An 18,944-nucleotide genomic window follows, 5' to 3' on the forward strand; every position below is an offset into this window, starting at 1 on the left:
GTAACAATTTCAACAGGCAACATAAAAGGAAATGCATATAGGTATAGGTAAGAGTCTGTATTTGGATGTGACGCTCTGGCCTTGAAGACTGCCAGACAACTTCGCTCGATGCATTTCTGAGGGTCCATCCCATGTCATGTCCACAAATGAAATACAGCTAAAACGTCTTCAAATCTCATTGGAAATGTAATGCTTCTAGTACAGGTAGAAGCCCAAGTCAATTAAATAACTCACTAAGAGTGACATTCTAAACCCCGTACTTGGTATGAAAATGATGCACACCAATGTGTCCACATACAAAACAAACAGAGACGTCAAAAGCACGGAGATAGTTAATGCAGCAATTCAAATATGGTTTTCCAGCATCAAAGCCAACCAAAAATCAAGCCTGATAGTTCAGAACCTGGAATGCTAGCAAAAAGCGAGTATTCTAACTAATCTTGGTTTCCTAGCAAAGTCAGAAGGAATGCCTTGTAATCGCCTGAAGTGTCCTTTGCGACTGCATGATCAAGGGATTCTCTGGTTCTCTTGTAATACAGGTCTTTGATCTCCCTCAAGTCCTTCTCAGCTCTCGTAACAATCACCCGAGTGAGTACATCTTCATCTGTCCAAGGTTTGTTAAGTGCACTACGCAATACCTAAAAGAACAAACCGACAAAGTAATTTAGAATTGTCCACCAAGGAATTTGCTGAGAATTTCAAGACACGAGCATTTCAAGTTAGAGGAATATCACCTTTTCATAGTATTTTTTTGGGTTATTGATGCACTGGAGGGCTGTGTGAACTGCAGCTAGGTACTGATTAGCAGGATCATCCACCAAGTGCTGACAAGTGTAGGAGGAAATGGATTTTAGAAATTATAATTACTCAGAACGATGATTAGATTATTGAGTTTTCTATGCAAGTTTCTAGCTTAGTGTTCGAAAGAACTTTCATATGTTTGTCTTTACTTGTGACCAAGTAGGCAAGCAACAACTCTCCAGTCTATCTATACCAAAACCCTTTAGTTCCTTTCCTACAATTGATAAATAAAACCGAATGAATAAATAACCCAATCTAAATTTGCAGCAGTGCGTTCTTCTCTGAAGTTGCTTCAGATAAACAGATTATAAATGGAACCCATGCTTGTAATATACTAATTAAGTAAAAGCATTTAAATCTTCACCTTAGTGATTGAAGTGCCATAGTCAAATTTGTAGCGGTTGAAAGTTGCCATGAGCTGCGCCTTGCTCCTAAGACTTAAAATTCTAATGATTTCATCCTGATCTATTACCTCTTCTTTGATAGCATGATGAAGAGCCTTGGCCTCTGAATTTGCTAATTTTTCATTTACCTCATCACCATCATACCTATATGTGCCAACTAAGGCAACCAAAAGCTGAAGCAGAAACAAGATTATATAGAAGAGCATTAGCCACTTTTCAATATTAGAGATTGTTATAGTAGCTTAAGACGTGTCAGGACTCTGTACACATCAGAAAGGAAAGAATAAATTACTCCCTCCGTCCCATAATGTTTGTCCGGTCCGCAAAACAATGACGTAAAAATAATACAATTTTTGCAAGAAAAATTAAAAGTTTTTTTAACAATTTATTAGATATTGATGAGTTCTTTTAATTTATGAAAAAAAATTGAATTTTTTTTTGAGAGAAATGCATTATTTTTGAGTCCCCGTTTTGCGGACTGGACAAACAGTTTGGGACAACAAACTACATTACCTTGCGGAGATCACCAGAGGTATGGGCAGCCACGTCTTCTTCTATGGAATGCTTGTAACGAGCTTGGTAGGCTCGCTTCACAGCTAAAAGCTCTTCAGGAGAGTAGATGCATGAAAGTTCAGTGATCACGCGATGCACACTGGTTGACTGCTTAATGGCTACATTAGCTAAGACAGCATCTCGATCTGCTGGTTCCAACATCCATCGGCACACTGCTTTCTGTTTCCAAAAAGCGTTAAAAAAATCAGTCTTACCTAACACTATTTTCTGGATCAATCACTTATAGCAGGGATGTGAAGCCTGAGACATAAAAATTGATGAAATTAGTATAATATTAACAAGACTCAAATCTGTAAATATGCCCTGCCATGAAATTGGGATGAGAAGCATGAGACATACAAATTGGATGAAATTTGTATGATACTAACATGACTATGGATGCCTCACGTCCCTAAAATGCCCTGGTATCAAATGGTTGACTGTAGCGCAGGGGAGAAAGTTAAATGAGAAAAAGGACAAAAGCTATCTGGTTATCTTGTAATATCCTTTGCTTGATATGCCCAGTAATCAGTCCTGGAACACCAATTTTAGGCGATGGGAGTGCGCAACATGAATAGAAATATTCAAAACTTATGATAATGCCTTATCTTCCAAGTATCGAATAGAAAGTAAGTATTTAAAATTCCTATTCTAGTCCTCCATAACTAATATCATGTATAGTATTCCCCATTTATTAGACAAAAGTAGTGCCCAAAACAGAGATTATATCCACTCTGAGGACAAGCAATTTAATGGTCCAAGAATAATAACCTCAAACTCCCCTGTGAGCTCTGATTCGAGTCGCTTGACTAGATCTTCTTGATAAATCTCCTCATAGGCATACCTGATCAACTTCCTTTGAACTGCATTTCTATGGGCAATAACCGCAATTATAGTCTTCTCATTAGTTCCCAATCCTGGAAAAACATTAGGCACTTCTTAGCTTACATGATATGTTTTACAAATATGATGATAAAAACAACCGCCGGAGACGTTCAATTAAACTTCTCCTAGACGAATTAAAATGAAGAGGGAAACATGCTAATCTAAAAATAAATGAAGAAAGGAACCATATTACAAACTGATTCTGAAATCTCTTTGGAGTCTAAGTAAAAGAATCTGAGACCTTCAGTATGGAATATGGATCAATGCCATGTAGGTCTAAAGAGGCATTGTTACCATTCAAAAAGAAAACTCAAGAGTAACAAAACAGGAAAATGTTACACATGCCATTTTGTCATTCTCAAACCAAAACCACCCAATTCATTATTCATGAACTAGATTTATTTGGCAAATCCACTTGCAAAATTGACAGCACACTTGTAGTCACAAACGCAAACTAAAGCAAACAAAACAAAGCCTTAAGTCCCAATCTCTTGTAGACACAAAAGCAGATCATGAAAATTAAAGCAATAAGAACCTTGAACAGCATTTCTGATAGCCTCAGCATCTGCAACAGGAGAAGGGTGCTCGGGAGCAATGAGAGTAGCCATTCCTGGTCTTTTCTTAGATTCAACCACAGATTACTGTGAAAGAAACTTATACCAACTTCGAAGGAAAACTGTTCTGGTTCCTCGTTGCATTGTTCTTTCACCTATTTATAATACCAAAAGACCTTACAAGTTGTAATTGTAAACATTTATGTTGAGTGCACAACCAACCTTTCTTATTTAAAGTATGAAGAGGACACAGATCAGCATATCTTTGCCAGTTTCACATTACAATAAAATTGATGGGTCGGAATTTGTCATCTTTTGGGTCCATGGTATTACTTCCTTATTTTACTACCAACAATAGAGTGGGAAATGTATAATAGATATTTTGAATTTTGAATTTTAAAACTTAAATGAGGAGTATGCTTAAATGACTGGGACACGAATACTACATTTAATAAGAAATTATTGCATGAATTGAAATTGTATTTAATGCTTTTCTTTTTGTTTCCATGACTGGTAAAATGTTATCCATTAGTTGGGATGCACAGCCATGGAAACACATTAGAGTTTATTGTTTCAATGGATACAGAGGCATTAATGAGGATTGTGTATAAATGACTTTCTTTTTGTGCCAGATTCAACCACTACTATAATATGAGGAAGTAACAGCCCCCAACAATTTTAAATCAGGAAACTAATTAAGTTCATGACTATGGAGAATTATTATTGCAAACATAAAAGGCAAACTTATAGCCTAAGAAGCAAGGACATTAATACGAGAAAGGATGATTACAAAATTAAATCAGGCTATGGACAAGGCAGGCACATGTGTCGTACGACAGATAAATATACAGGCTTCATTTTCCGCATATGATCGGCACACTAACACCAACCACCAACTTTTCGGGAAAAAAAAAAAAAACAATAATTCAACAAAGATCGTTAGTTAGATACCATTCAATGCAAATAGAAGAAGAGCAACAAAGAAAAGCAACTTACAATCTCACCAACCTCGTGAATGAACTACTTCAACTAGTCCAGAAGTCTATTATGAATGTGCAGAATGTAAATAAGAATCGTCATGTCCTAAGGCGTGCCAGGACACATGACACAAGTGTGCAATACGTCCCTAAAGGCTAAAGTGGACAAAATAAGCTCTCACGAGCGCGAGAGGCTAGGCCAAAGAACCATTTACAAAACCTGAGAATGTAAGGCAAGAGAAAGGAAGAAATCAAGAAAAGACAGAGTAAAAGAAACACAGTGCACTCCATTCCAGCTACCAATGTTCAGCCACTAAACTCTTTGCCTGAGTAGTGTAGAATCACCAAAAACTGAGGCCAGATAAATAACCATTGCAAAATATAAGTAACCTGTCTAACTTTCAATCATGATGGAATAACCTCTGCACGTTTACCTCAAATAAAAATCCATCATTGCCTAAGCAACTTAGGTGGTCCTTAGCATTGTGTAAGAAATTAAGTTTTTTTTTTTTTGATCGGCAAAGGTACCTTTTTTTATTAGCACCTTGAAAGAGGAGTTGAACTCCTAAACTCCTTTCTCCTACACTTAAGGGCACTTCTGATGCCGTTTGGTCAAAGGCCGCTTGGCATGTAAGAAATTACGAAATTCAACATAGCTGGAATGATGTGAATACACCTACACTATGTAAGTGCAAATTTTTGGCTTCTTCTCTAGCTCTTGAGAGTCATCCATTTCAATTACCTCAACTTTTTTAAATATCTGCAAAAGCCGCTTGCAAGCTTCGTCACATTCAATAAGTTTTACATCAGGCAGTATAGTCCTTATTTACACACACTTTATGATCACTCAGTGACTGAAAGTGTCATCCATGGCAATGAACAGAACCTAGAAGCAAATATATGAAGTGGTAGTCCTCGTTAGCATTTTCTTGAAGTGTTACAGAGATGTAAAGACGTGTTTTAAGATCAAATAATGAGCCCAGGTAACATTTTGAGGCGGGTGTCCAATTCTCCATCAAATGCTTTTCTCGTTACAGAATATCAAACTTCATAATACCCTGGGTTGGCACACTGATAGTCACCACAGCAACAATTGTCTCAAGAAGCTCGACTCTCATCTGTGTGCTATTAATTACTATGTTGAAACTTCTTTATGGGGCTTTGCTCTGCCTTTAATTGAGCCCCACTTCTAAACAGGGGGATAGGTGCTCGATTAGTATGTCCAATGGCCGAATACCGAGTTACCAAAAACTATCACTTCATAAGAAATAACACTCGTAATCGGTAATCATAACTCTACTACTTATGGCGTCTCCCCTGCTCGTAACTAATCATCGAGATCAATTAATTCAAATTTCCAAATTGACTAAACCTTACTAATGAAAGGAGAATAGAAGCATACCGAGAGCCTTTACGCACACTAGATAACTTCCCATGTACAACTACTCCAACTGACAGCAACACAGCCATCACAGAAGCTGGCCGCGGTCGAGAGAGACCACCGTGATTCCGCCGCCGTCGGAAGCGGCGGAGCATTCCTCGCGGCGGCGGCGCGGCTTCTCCCGAGGTTTTGTCTTCAAATTGAGACGCCATTGAAACGAGACGCGTGGGATGGAAGCCATGACCAAACGAAAATCAAAACAATAAGAATTAATACATTTATTTGGAAATCCTGAGGCATGAGGGACTCCGTGGCCCAATGGATAAGGCGCTGGTCTACGGAACCAGAGATTCTGGGTTCGATCCCCAGCGGAGTCGGTATCCTTAAATATCTCTTTTTTGGGCTCTATCGGGTTTCTGTAGTAGAAGGAAGGCACTTATTTGGAACCCAAAGACATGAATCTGTTCGGTTTGGATTTTGAAGAAGGTTTTTTAGAATAGTGAGTAAAAAAAGATAGATGCTGATAAAAAAAAAGTAAAGAGAAATAGAGTAAATTTATTGAAGACTGTATCCAGAGATTTTGAAATCTACTTTTTTCCTCTCTTTGCAATTTTTTCCCTCTTCCGACCACGGTACTTTCTGATGACTGATTATTGAGGACGTGGACGAAATATGTTGAGATGAGACCGACTATTAACTTTTGTCGAAAGAGCGGGGAGATTGTGTGATGTTTGTAATTGTAGACGTGTAATGTGTACAATGCTAAAATTCAAGGGTATGTTAGTACTAAATTTGAACGTCATTGCCATGACAAGTTATCATCCAATCTAAATATATGTATTAATGTGTTAACATTAGGGGTTTAATTTTAGCATCACAAGACAATGGGATTATCAACCCATTAAAGTTTTTAACATTAGGAGGAAAAAGTGCAACAAGATCCGTGGTGGTGGGATTTTACTAGGGCAACGTCCACTTTCACCCCGTGGTTATCGTCATGTACGGATATCTTTCTCATGGTTCAAAACTGACCACATAACCTATCTGTGATTTTGAAAATGTGCAGATAGATCCCCTGTCGTCATGTTTTTCATTTATATTAATGGAAGTGTATCTCACACGCCTCTAGAATGTAATCTGAGCCGTTCATAATGTATTAAATAAAGAAGAGAGTATCTCTGTAAAAAAACATCTCGATCAGACATCAATAACCCAGTGATCTAATTTTTAGTAAATTCAAATTTGAAATTTTAATTTCATAACAAAATTGATTCGACCATTAGTTTTTTATTTTTTCATTGACTTGAATTTTGGCATAGATGTAGTACTTGTCAAAATTTATAATATCAACGGTTTGGATTCAATTTTTGGTATAGGGGATGTTGTTGTTAAATTTAAAAAAGAAAAAGAATCAAGGGACATGATGAGAGTATATCGGTCTTTTAATGTTGTGCCTGTTAATATAGATGAAAAACATGAAGGCAGATGGTCTATCCGCACATTTTCAAAACCACAAGTAGGTTATGTGGTCAGTTTTGAACCATGAAGGGGATATCTGCACATGACGATAACCACAGAAGGTCAAAGTGGACTTTGCCCATTTTACTGCTACTGGTTTACCCCATTGCGAGGACAAAATTGTAATCAAGCATACTTACATAGTTACATTTGTTGTGGTTCTCGCTGAGTGACAACATTGTTTGTGGGTCTCATAGCGCATGTGTGTTTGCACACTTGTATGTGTCCGTACAAAGAATTTAGCAACCAATGCTGATAGCATCCGCAATGTAATAATCAAAACTAAAAGGTTGCTAAAGTTAGAAATGTTTGTTCAAAAAAGTGTTCACATTATAATAACCAAACTTAGCAATCTCTTAACAACTCATCAAATTTTGACCTTTGAATAACCAAACTTAACAATTTTTACAAATAACCAAAACTCAATAACCAAACCCAATAACCAAATTCAAAACTAAAAAATTAAAAAACACCTCACATTAGAATCGTCTCATCGAGACGAATAATTTGGTGTGGTCGGGTGCGCGATTAGAACTCGTTTGCAATTGGACATAGATGCATTGCATTGTGGGAGGTTTTTTTTATAGGGATACAAAAATAACCAATGTGGAGATCAAGTTTGTTAGGTTTGACTATGAACTAAATGGATAATCAAATGCTGACGTGGCACATTTTGATTATCGATTTTGATTATTCCTATTGCGGATGCTCTAAGAGAAAGTCTACACACACATACAATCTGTGCATAGATTTCATTGTGGGGTCCACTACGGATCCCACACAAATCATCCGAGCCGTTCATTAAATGTAAAACATTTTTTTAAGGGTTCTCGTAAAAAATAATCTCAATCGATACCTATAGATACTCGATCCAATCATATAATTTTTCATTATCTGAAAATCTGAATGAAAAGTTAGATGATTGGATGAAGTACCTATAGGTATTGGATTGAGTTTATTTTTTGTGGGGACCCTTGAAAAAATATTTTACATTTAATGAACGGCTCGGATGATTTGTGTGGGACTCGTGATGAGCCCCACAATGAAATCTGCACAGATTGCTGTGTGTGTAGCAGAACTGCAATGCTAGTTCCACGCACAGTGCATAGAAATAGTGAAATACTTTCACACACTCCGAATGAGTTCAACGCCACACAAATACTTCCGCGAACACACACATGGGCACACTCCCAAAGCATGTGTGAGGGCACATTTGTCTTATGGTAGTTTGTGTGCAAGCAATTACGGGGTGTCAAGGGGTCCACTATCCACATGAGCGTATGTGTGAATATTCGTGCATTTTGTGAGTAAAACTAGTCTTGTTCTTTGATTTGGTTCGTCCCCAATACCAATTCTACTACCGCAAAAGCAACATATTAATACCGATAATAATATGATCTGCGCAGTGCTCTAAGTTTTTTTTTTTTTTACCACAAATTAGGGTGAGACCTACATATTTTATCCTAATTTTTATACTAACAAGTGATGAAAATGAAACTAATATCACTTGACGGTGGCACAAAGATACAAAATAATTTTTCCAATATAGACTCCTCGTTTTGAAAAATTATTTAATGCTCATGAGGCATGGTTGAACATGAAAATTTTCCAATATTAGACTCTTCGTTTTGGAAAATTATTCAATGCTCATGAGACATAGTTGAACATGAACTTGAGCCACTCAAATATGTGAGGTCCACTCCCAATGTGTCACTCAAGTTTGTACTCAACGCCTGGGAATCCGGAGATCCTATCGAGATAAATGGTCTGAACATACACTACAGGGTGCACTACCAAAAAATACCCTACAGACTTTCTAATTCCATTTAATGCACTAACAAGGAGTGCCCTACAGAATTTTCAATTCCATTAACTCCTACCCGTATAGTGTCGGAGTATTTTCTTTGGATGAGATGAACCCACAGGCAAAGTTGGTTCCTCGAGAAAGCGACAGCCAAGACAACGCCCACCACAAAACCCACTATTTTCCCAAAAAATGAAACCCAAATGACATTCGTCAATCCCAACAAATGAAATTCAAATCTTGGAGAAATTTTTGGGTGTCGACCGGGTATCACGTGAAGGTATTTGTCGATGATTTCAACTGTCTAAATCTATTTTAAACGGTCCAGATTTATTCTCTCCCTCTTTTTTGATCACTCTCTCTTATTTTTCTTTCTTCAAAATCCGAAGCATCCAAACAAAATTTGAACAACTGGGATCACCGACGAGTGTAACGCATGTGTGGCAGCGGCTCGGCACAAGAACGTCTCCAAATGTAACCCCTCCACAACAAATGAGGCTCCAGCTCCACCACTAAAACCAGATCGGCCCTTCCTCACCAGATCGGCCCTTCCTCACCACAACTTTAGATACGCCCACCGCCACCTAGACTGCGGGCCCCACCGCCCTAATCCCAAACCACGTTTCTCTCTCTACTTTCCACCCGTAAAACGTGGAGTACTATTCGTTTACTCTGTTTCTCTCTCTCTCTCTCTCTCTCTCTCTTGAAACGTTGATGCGATCGTTCCTGTGAAATTCGGCGATGGTCTGGTCAGTTAGTGAGCGAGTGGTGGAATCTAACTTTGGTGTGGTCATCTGCTGCCGTTTCTTCTGCAATGTTTGATTGGAACGACGAAGAGGTAAGTCCGTAAATCTTTTTGGTTTCTTTTTTTCGGTTGATGCAGGGTGTCCTGCCATCTCGGCCAGTTTGTGAGCATCTTGAATTAGAGTTTTTGGAATTTTAGGAATGGGGAAATGAATATTTAGGTGTTATTGGTAGTGAATTTCTTTGCCTTTAGAAGAACTGAAAGGCTTGCATGATTCTAGAGAGCTACTGTGTCCCGTCTGTAAAACGAGAATATAAAAAGTAATGCAAATTTTTTTTTGGTAACCATTCGAATTTTTTGCGCTAGTTACAATATTATCAGTGAGTTTTAATTTATATAACTTTGAAATTTTCTTGATAAAGATGCATTTTTTAAGTGCGGACAATTTTTTTTGACGGACGGAATATTTTTTTTCCCTCGGATTTTCCTTTTGTTTTCTCAGTAGTCAAGGTACGGTAATAAACAAGAAATTCGGGAGTTAAAATTTGAGACTTTTGTGCTATGTTATTTTTTGTCTTTAGGGTGAAAAAACGAGGGGTTCACATGATAGGAGAATATCGGATCAAAAACAAAAATTGATCGGAGGATATTTCTCCTTTGATTTTCGTGTTGAACTCTGTTTTTCTTTTCAGTTTGCAAATATAATATGGTGTGAGGAGGGCGAGACTGATGACCATATTGTTCCGTATCCCGAGGGAAATGAAGATAGACCTCCAGGTTTATATGGAGGTCACATAAAGAAGGAATGGAATCAAGAAGCTACAAATGCTAAGCCACCTGTGCAGAATAAATCTCTTAATAACGATGACTACGCCCGGGATAAACGAGAGGGTGCTTTGCGATACGACTCCGCCGAGGGAACTTCTGCGGGACGATGTAGGATGGAACCATGGCCTGATTTGTCTGTATCACATGCCTCCAAAACTCATCAGGATTCAATGGGAACTGAAGTATCTAAGGATTTAACTGAAATCACCGAAATTGATTCCTCTAGGTGTGGTAAGTTAAGAAAGTATCTTTCATTTTGAAGGAAATGGAATCAAAAGAAATCCTACCATGGTTTTAGGTTTTGATCTTAATAAGATTCAATTTTTCGACAGATGCAACGTCTCAACTAGATGGAAGTTCCAGTATTTTTCAGAATCAGCTTGATGATGGGGAGCAAAGTGACTTTGTTGACTATGGCTGGGATAACATTGGAAGCTTTGATGATCTGGATAGAATTTTCAGGTAAGATACCATCTTGATATCCTAATGTGTCTTCCTCAATGAAAAATTACTTTTTAGATTCTTTGTGCAACCTTGGCATTCTCTTATGATTCAAGATCATTCATCATGCTAAAATACTTGGGAAAATCAACGTAGAATGTGAGGGTAGCATGCTAGTTGTCGCAAAGCAAAATGAATGTAGGATGGTGTAATGCAGGCTAGGTATCTTTTACAAGTATATTGTAGGCGCCCAGCATAAAATATGCTTACATTCAACGTCCTTTCTTTTATTCCTCACCAATAACCCTGGCATTGTACTTCTAGGTCGGTTTTCTATATACCTAAAGATAAATGGCATAGTGTAGGCTAGGTTTTCAGCGAATTCTCCTCTTCAAGCATTACTTAAAACTTAAAGCATAGGCGTATTATCTGGATTGCCTAATCGCTTATTGCTGCTTGTCTTTCCTGCATCGCTTTAAATGCTATGATCCTCACACCCACAAACACTGCGATATGGTTGTTGTTGACACCACTATTTCATGAAACTCTGCTAATTTCTTTTCTGGCTATCACCAGATGATTCCTGCCAAGTTTCAATGTGTAAGGTTCGGTTGTGTTGTCAACTGTCATATGCTACTGTAGTGAGATGGAAAGGATGAAGAGTATAGGAGAGTGTAAAACACAATTGGACCTTGTATGATGAGATAATTGACTCATCCCAACAGCCACGGTTAGTGTTATATAATCGAATATTAAAAAAAGCACTTGTACCCAAAATTATTCAAAAAACTAGAAACTAGCAAGATAAATTTATTGGAAACATAATTTTGCCTTCAACTTATCTTTCTCCAATGCAGTGACAGATTTGCTTAATCTTTTTTCTGATTTGCTATTTTGAGGATGTGAATCGCAGCATCTGACCCAATATCCTCACAAGTGTTTATTTTGCAGTGATGATGACCAAATATTTGGGCATGTAAGTCTTGGTAAGGATGATCAGCCTTGGTCATCTTTCAAAGAATCAACATGTACTGCGGAAAAATCTTTTCCGTTATGCGTGGACTCCACAAGCTTGGGTCTAGGAACAACGGGGAGCCCGTCTGGCCATTTTAAAATAAAAACAGAATATGTACAAGATCAAGACCAGTCTTTCACCCAAGGCTTTGGGAAAATGAGCTTTCTGAGTTCCCATGCTCAAAACAATGTACATGCAAGTGCTCATCAGGTGGACTTTATGGGAGGTAAAAGCAAGTTTGTAGCAAAAGAAAAGGTATGAATTGTCAATTTTGTCCTGCAAGTCTATTTATTTCCTCTTTCTTTTTTCTTGGTGAACTGTGTGATGCATACTCGATCTCTAATGTCGCTCTATTTTCGGTCAAATGATGTCAAAATGTTTGCATTCACCTTTTTGTTGGCTTTCATAGACTGAATTGGAAGGGCTTGGAAAGAGAAAATTTGTAGTGGGCCATTAGAGGTAGGGAAAAATAGGTCAAGTGTCTTATCCTTGTATTTTCCTTATATTATCTGTATAACTTAAAAAAATTGCATTCGACATTAGTCTCCAATATTTATTTCTAATGTGATTTCAATCTTAGAGCCGTCTATGTGCCTTCACCCCAGTCTTGGCTCCACTTCCTCATTGTGCAACTATAAGATAACAAACTTCCATGATTAATTGGACAAATTATAATATGCCCACTCTTTTTGTAGTGCTCTTTAAGAACCTTGCTTGTTTCAACTTTTATTATTTTTTTGTTATAGTGCTTTGGTCTTTGGCTTTTCTTGTCTGTGCTTGGACGTTCGAGACTTTGAGCGTCGTGTTGCTTTCAATTGCACAGGTGAGTAACAAGGAAAAACTTTCAGAAACCAGGAAAAAAACAGGGGGAGGACATGAAGGACAACACTTGCAGGATTCTAGTACCTGGTCTCCAAGTGGAAACAAACTGCAACAAATTGAAATGCCTCGGATTTGTACTGGTTATGCCCTTGGTGATCAAACACAGCTTCAGTCATTCAACTCATCTGTGGCCCCTCCAGGGCGAGGAAACATCAGAAATCCATATCCAACCATGGCGAGTTTGCCTCATTCTCACTATAGAGAAGAGGAAAGACCAGTGTTTTCTGGTTGTGAAGTTTCTACAAGCACCACAAATCCTTTAAGCATGTTCCCAGGAACTTTCACAAAGCCTCTGACAATGACACCGCAGGAGAAAATTGAAAAATTGAGGCGGCGGCAGCAAATGCAGGCACTACTTGCTATTCAAAGGCAGCAGCAGCAATTTAGTAATAAAGTCTCCAGTAGTGATCACTCTGTTTCTCTTAAGTGTCATGATGATCAAATTCAGCTGATGCCAGGAGGGAATATTGAAGTTGAAGAAACTGTCAGCACCCTACTCTCCGTTGATCCAAACTCGCCCGCTGTACACGATGGCTTGAACACAATCCCTATGGTAGTTGATGATTGTTATTCAGTGGAGGCTATAACGCTTCACCAGCTTCGAGAAATTGTAGCAAAAGTAAGTTATTTGTGAGCACAATTTTTCCCTGGTAGATATCCACTCGGTCATTATCTTACTATAGACGCAACGTACTTCTCACAGTTGGACATCCGGATGAGAATTTTTATGCGAGATAGCTTGTTTCGATTGGCTCAAAGTGCAATGCACAGGCATTATGCTGGTGATACAAGCAGTATAAACAAAAATAGCGGAGATGAACTTGAAGTCTGTACAGATGAAACATCTAGTCATACGAGGTATGTTACGTAGTGCAATTCATATTATTGAACAACTTGGACATTTCTACTTGAATGCATTGACGAACTAATGCGTACTAGAAGTTAAAATTGTTGATTGGCTTAGAATGTAGTTAGGGAACATGCATATTTTTGCATAAGATGCTGATGTCAGAAAAGGTAAAAATTGGGAGAAAAGGTGAAAAAGAAGTGGTGTAGAAGTGTTTTGCTATTTAATTGGTTCTAATCTCAAAAGAAGAAGATAGCACCCGTTTGAATAACTGAGTACTATACTTCTACGGGGTTATTATGTTTCTTCACTTTTTTGACGCAAATTTAAATACGGAAAGGTTGAGAGATACATATACAGTGACCAGAACTTAAGTATAATTTTGTTGCAGCATCTGGAAATTAAAATCATTGGTTGTGCCCCTTGTAGTATGGTCATTAGTAACAACTTAAGGTCAAATCTAGGATGGACGCCAAGTTGGCCAATATTTGGTGGTAGAAACCAAATAATTTTCAGTCCGATGTCATGGGTTCATGTCCAATTGGAAATTATGTTTCGTCCAATTGGAAATTATGTTTCGTCGATGCTGTTTAAATGAAAATTATCTGGAGGATAGCAGTGGATAAAATTGGAGAATGAGAGTGATGTTGCATTTCTTGGCTGGGTTGACTGGATTAAGGGAAATTATCTATTTGGTAAGCCACAGGTGAAGTGGATGGAATACATGGGAATATTCCTACTTGGTCCTTAAATGCATTTGGTTGTTTTTGTTAGTACCCTATTTAGTAAAATTCTATCCAAATAAATACTGCCTCCATCTTGTATTGCTCGTCCACTATTCTATTTTGGGATGTCCCAAATTGTTTGTCCTCTTTTTTATTTATAAGAAAAAGCGTGTAAAATGCCACAAACTAACCCTCATAAATGATTCATACATGTAGAGAATAAGTGGTAATGTTGCAAATCCAATCGAATGCTCTAAGGGAATACACATTAATTGCATGTCCGAGTTCTCTGTAGCGGACAAGCAATATGGGACAGAGGGAGTAGTTAGTTAGGTTGGTTTGATATTTCATTCCCATGGTTATGTGTATCTTGCTTCGTAATTTGTTATGATTGTTCGTGTGAGGATAATTGCTGATGTACTAATGCTACTTCAATGATAATATTGAGAGCTGTTTAAGGTTGTGCGGCTTGTGCCTTTGGGTTATTAAGTTTGTGACCTTCATGCTTCCTACCTCCCCGGTCTGAACTGATTTGGTCACAGAGCCTGAGGTTCGATCACCATCCCCTTCTTTCACTATCTCTTATATCACCTGTCTTACATCCTCAGTCTTGACGGCTTGTTTGGTGGGTGGATAAGGTTTTGGGGACAAGGAAGAAGGTAAGAGGTGGATATGTTTAAAGAAGGAAATAGTTAAGAAGGGATTAACTACGAAGGGGTTTGTTAGGCAGTTGAAATGGACGGATAAGACTGGGTGGATAAATAGATTATGTGAGAGTTTACTTAGTTGCCCCTTGTAATGAGAATACAAAAAGGGTTTGGAGAGGTTTCAGGGGCACAACAGTAATTATGCCCACTCGGATAAGCTTATCCTTGGGGGTGGGGTGGATTTCGCATAGATCGGGTCTTAGCTTATCTGCCAGATAAGCAAGCCGGGCGCAAAGGGAAGAACCAAACACTGGATAAGATTGGGCATTGTTAACCTTTTTCCCAGGGCCCTTATCCCCCCTCCCTTCTCCACCCAGAAAACAGGCTGTTGGGTCTTTGTACTTTTATACTATCTTTCAACCATCCAATCAATCACAACATCAGCATCGCTGCCATCCCCCCAAGACCCAGAAGAGCATCATCCCCATTTCCACTCCCTAACATCATTTAGACAGTGTTTTTCATTGGTACCAAATGGCCAGTAAAACAAAACTACTTTCTTTTCTACACAAAATTGTGGGGTAAAGCTAGGATTTGGTAGACCAACTAACAACAGAGGAATTATGTCACCATCTGAACACGAGAAGACATGAAAAATCGCAATTGTTCATTTCCTTGATCCACCATACTACATGCAATGAGCCAACTGGCTGTTTCCCTGAATTGTCACAAGGAGCCTAGTATAGTTAATGTTCGAATCATAAGGACAAAAACAAAAACGGAGAAGTCAACAGACATAAATGTTTAATTTCGTTTCTTGGACTTGAAGTCTATGCCTGTGGGCAAAAGATCAGAGAGAAAAAATTGAGTTGAAGATTCCAATTTCCACCACATGACAGTAGGTACCCCAAATAAGATTTCAATTTCACTTCTTGACATAATCTTCATGACAAGAGACAAGGCATAATGATCCCTCAATGTATTTTCCATATCTTTTCGGAAATTCTTCGTATACTCTGGCAAGGATTTCCAAAACATAACCTCTTATGAAGCTTTGATTGAGGTTGATTGTAGCTTTGTCCTTGTAGATTTGTGTACTTGTACCTTAAAGTTATTTAGTCCAAATCCAAGTCTGAATTTGTTAGAAAAAAGAAAAGGAAACTAGAATAGGCAATTGCAGTTCAAAAAGGTTTTGCATAAGATGACCTCGGACTCTAGGACCTAGCTGTAGTACTTGTTTCCTTGTTTCACATCATCAATGTACACCTCAAACTCATGTTGTGTTTCCTTTAATTTTGTAGACTTCTGTCATTCATGTGATTGTATACAGCTCTTTTATGTGGAGGCCGTGATATAGACTTTCTACAATGTACCCAATTTTCCTACCGACTTCCCTTATCTCTCTTCTTCCTCTGATGCCATCGTATTGCAGTTTCACTCGAATTCCTGATGTGGAGACAGAAACAAATCACATAGACCGAGCTGTGGCTCATCTGCTCTTTCACAGGCCTGAGTTGTCTGGAAAACATTCTCATACACCAGAATCACCATCATTGACTAAGCTCCCATGTGAAATAAATACTGGTGGTTTACTGAGCTCCCCAAGAGAGTTCTTGTCTGACAATAGCAGAAGAGAACAAAACTCCCACTTAATCATTGAAAATGCTGCAAACAAGGCATCGAATGCAGGAGCTAAGGAGATAGGAGCACCCAATCAATGATGGAAAAGCTCGTTGAGGGTAATTCCTTCCTTTATCTCTTTTATACGTTTACATTTTCATTTTACATGTGATTATATGGATTCTCTGGTAACAAGGTTCCTTTCATTGTCAGCAGACTGGTTCTTCATCAAGCACAGGTCACCCTGGCTCAGGAATCCTTCACCGAAGGAGTCTTTTTCTTTAGATATGCAAGAGGTTATGTGCATGTGTGGTTTGCAGATTTTCTATGTTGTGGAGAAATCGACTCTCCTGATGACAATGTAGTGTCTGTTGATGTGTACTTGATATGTCGCCGCGGAAGGGTGATACTACTCCCAACTAAAATGATTTCTAGCTTTTCTGTGTTTCCAAATCCTACCCATTCCCTTAGATACTTCTAAATGGGTCCTCTTTTTTTTCCTTTTTGTATCGTAAGTTTGTAACAACCAATATATTCTGTAATTTTCCAGAATGTGCATTTATTTTCATGTGTAGGATTGTTGTTGCATCGAATGGTTATTTCTTGCTTGAAGTGTTGGTAGAGTATGGTGGAAAGGATTCGGTTGTTATCATTGATATTGACTACAGTGTTAGTTTTCTGGAAGATAACTTGTAATCTCTATATTCTCAGAACCCTGAAATCTCTGAAGTAGTGAAATAGAAAATTTGAGTTAAACAGTCAAAATGAGGTTACAATTGGAAATGGAGAATCAATTGGAGAAAAAGAATCTAAGTAGCCGATCCAAGTATTGCCATTACGGTTGTGGTTCATTTTTGAGTAGGTTGTTGTTCGTGTTCACATAAGCATTTTTTAATCTCTAAATTTTTCATGCAGCAAGTCCTACGTTGTCGCGCTGAAGGTTTCTGTTTTGAGTTAGAGTGATTAATTTCGAAATTGATAACAGATTAACAGTACAACTATCCTTGATGATGAAATTGACGTGTACTTTGTAGTTCGAGTAAAAGAGAGGAATTTCTTTTCCTGTATAGTGGGAGCAGAAGATTTGTTTCCACTGTTTTGGAAGATCACCAAGCCCAGTTCTTGGTTCAAGAAAATGGGTTAAAACTCGCTCTTTTTTTTTTTTTCGTCATTCCTTTTTTTTTTTTTAATATATATATTATCCGAAGCAGAAACTTTACTCGTAAATGCCATACGGCGTCTACGTGATTTCCATCTAAAATACGAAGATAGAGGAGAAAACGCCAATCCAAAAAATTAAGGATAAACAATAAGCACAAAGAGACAAATTAACGTCTAAGTCCTAATTGTGAGCACAAAACTCCCAACACTTTACTGTCGAGACAGACCAACCAAAAGCCTGCATAAATGAGGTTAGGTTACCTGACATTGAGTAATCTCACTAGTCCCATAGATTTGAGCCTTTAGCTATGAAAAAATGGATTCAATATTGCAGATTAATAACTACTTATGCATGTGGGAATTCCAACATCGATCTTATGTGAAGAAAAGTAGAATGCAACTACGCTTTTAACTCCTATACCTCCTATAACTAGGGATGCAAATGAACCAAATCGAGCCTTGTTATTCGAGCTTGGCTTGGCGCAAAGCCCGATTGATTTCCTAAATGTGCCTATACAAAGGGAGTTGAGTTTTGGAGTGTTGACCTCAACTCGTTTACTGAATGAGTTTAAAACTCGAGCTTCAATACTAAGTGCTTCCAACGACTCAAGCTGAGCCTTGCAAGCAGCTCGGTTCGTTTATAACATTGACTTGAGCTCTAGTATCATGTTTCCAATCACTTGCGTTGACTTGGTCCCCGTTTTAGGTTAGATTTTCACAAAAAAAATTCATTTAGTTGATGGATCCCGAAGTATATGTTTATGATGGAACCTTCGATTTAGTGTTTTTTAACTGTACGGGAAACATTTTTGAAACAATAATGCTACATACACAACAACCAACCACAACGCCAGATGCTTGAAAATATTTTGTTTATAAGATTAGCATTGCCTATGTTTGCAAAAGAAATCTGAAAAAATGCAAAAATACTCAAAATTTACATGATCTCAAAAATACTCGAGGATTACCAAATGGGAGATAACCTTTCACATGATGTCACAATATTACGTAGGTAGAGGGCCGGACATCTTACCCATATTCTAAATGTATATTAATACACCAAAATTTATATGCGACTCTTTCTTCCAATCGACGTGATCGAGTTGACCAATCCTAAGAACCTTTCACCTGATGTACATATGTTGATAGGACAAAAT

The 18,944-nt window shown here is 38.1% G+C and overlaps 2 protein-coding genes and 1 non-coding gene across 5 annotated transcripts; 2 read left to right on the forward strand and 1 right to left on the reverse strand.

Annotated features, from left to right (window-relative positions):
* Nucleotides 1-178: 178 nt before the first annotated feature.
* On the reverse strand, nt 179-5,809 carry LOC131334751 (annexin-like protein RJ4). Of its 3 annotated transcripts, XM_058369977.1 has the most exons (7): nt 5,576-5,809; nt 3,178-3,351; nt 2,529-2,674; nt 1,719-1,937; nt 1,166-1,378; nt 735-824; nt 179-638 (listed from the first exon to the last, which is right to left on the reverse strand). In XM_058369977.1, the coding sequence occupies exons 2-7, from the start codon at nt 3,248-3,250 to the stop codon at nt 435-437; spliced, it is 945 nt and encodes a 314-aa protein (XP_058225960.1). In that variant the 5' UTR covers nt 3,251-3,351; nt 5,576-5,809; the 3' UTR covers nt 179-434. The 3 variants fall into 3 exon arrangements, with proteins under 3 accessions (XP_058225960.1, XP_058225962.1, XP_058225961.1); XM_058369979.1 differs by lacking the exon at nt 3,178-3,351 and having other exon boundaries at nt 5,576-5,807; XM_058369978.1 differs by lacking the exons at nt 3,178-3,351; nt 5,576-5,809 and adding an exon at nt 5,231-5,568.
* Nucleotides 5,810-5,858: 49 nt separating this feature from the next.
* Nucleotides 5,859-5,931, forward strand: TRNAR-ACG (transfer RNA arginine (anticodon ACG)). Its single transcript has one exon. It is a non-coding gene; the product is annotated as a tRNA-Arg (tRNA).
* A 3,358-nt stretch (nt 5,932-9,289) lies between these two features.
* Nucleotides 9,290-17,176, forward strand: LOC131334752 (protein LNK2). The gene is made up of 8 exons (XM_058369980.1): nt 9,290-9,714; nt 10,314-10,680; nt 10,782-10,911; nt 11,842-12,160; nt 12,729-13,406; nt 13,491-13,645; nt 16,439-16,745; nt 16,840-17,176. Exons 1-7 carry the CDS (start codon nt 9,691-9,693, stop codon nt 16,725-16,727), a joined length of 1,962 nt encoding a protein of 653 aa, XP_058225963.1. The 5' UTR covers nt 9,290-9,690; the 3' UTR covers nt 16,728-16,745; nt 16,840-17,176.
* Nucleotides 17,177-18,944: the final 1,768 nt, after the last annotated feature.

Source organism: Rhododendron vialii, chromosome 7a (genome assembly GCF_030253575.1).
Source record: "Rhododendron vialii isolate Sample 1 chromosome 7a, ASM3025357v1".
Taxonomy (NCBI): domain Eukaryota; kingdom Viridiplantae; phylum Streptophyta; class Magnoliopsida; order Ericales; family Ericaceae; genus Rhododendron; species Rhododendron vialii.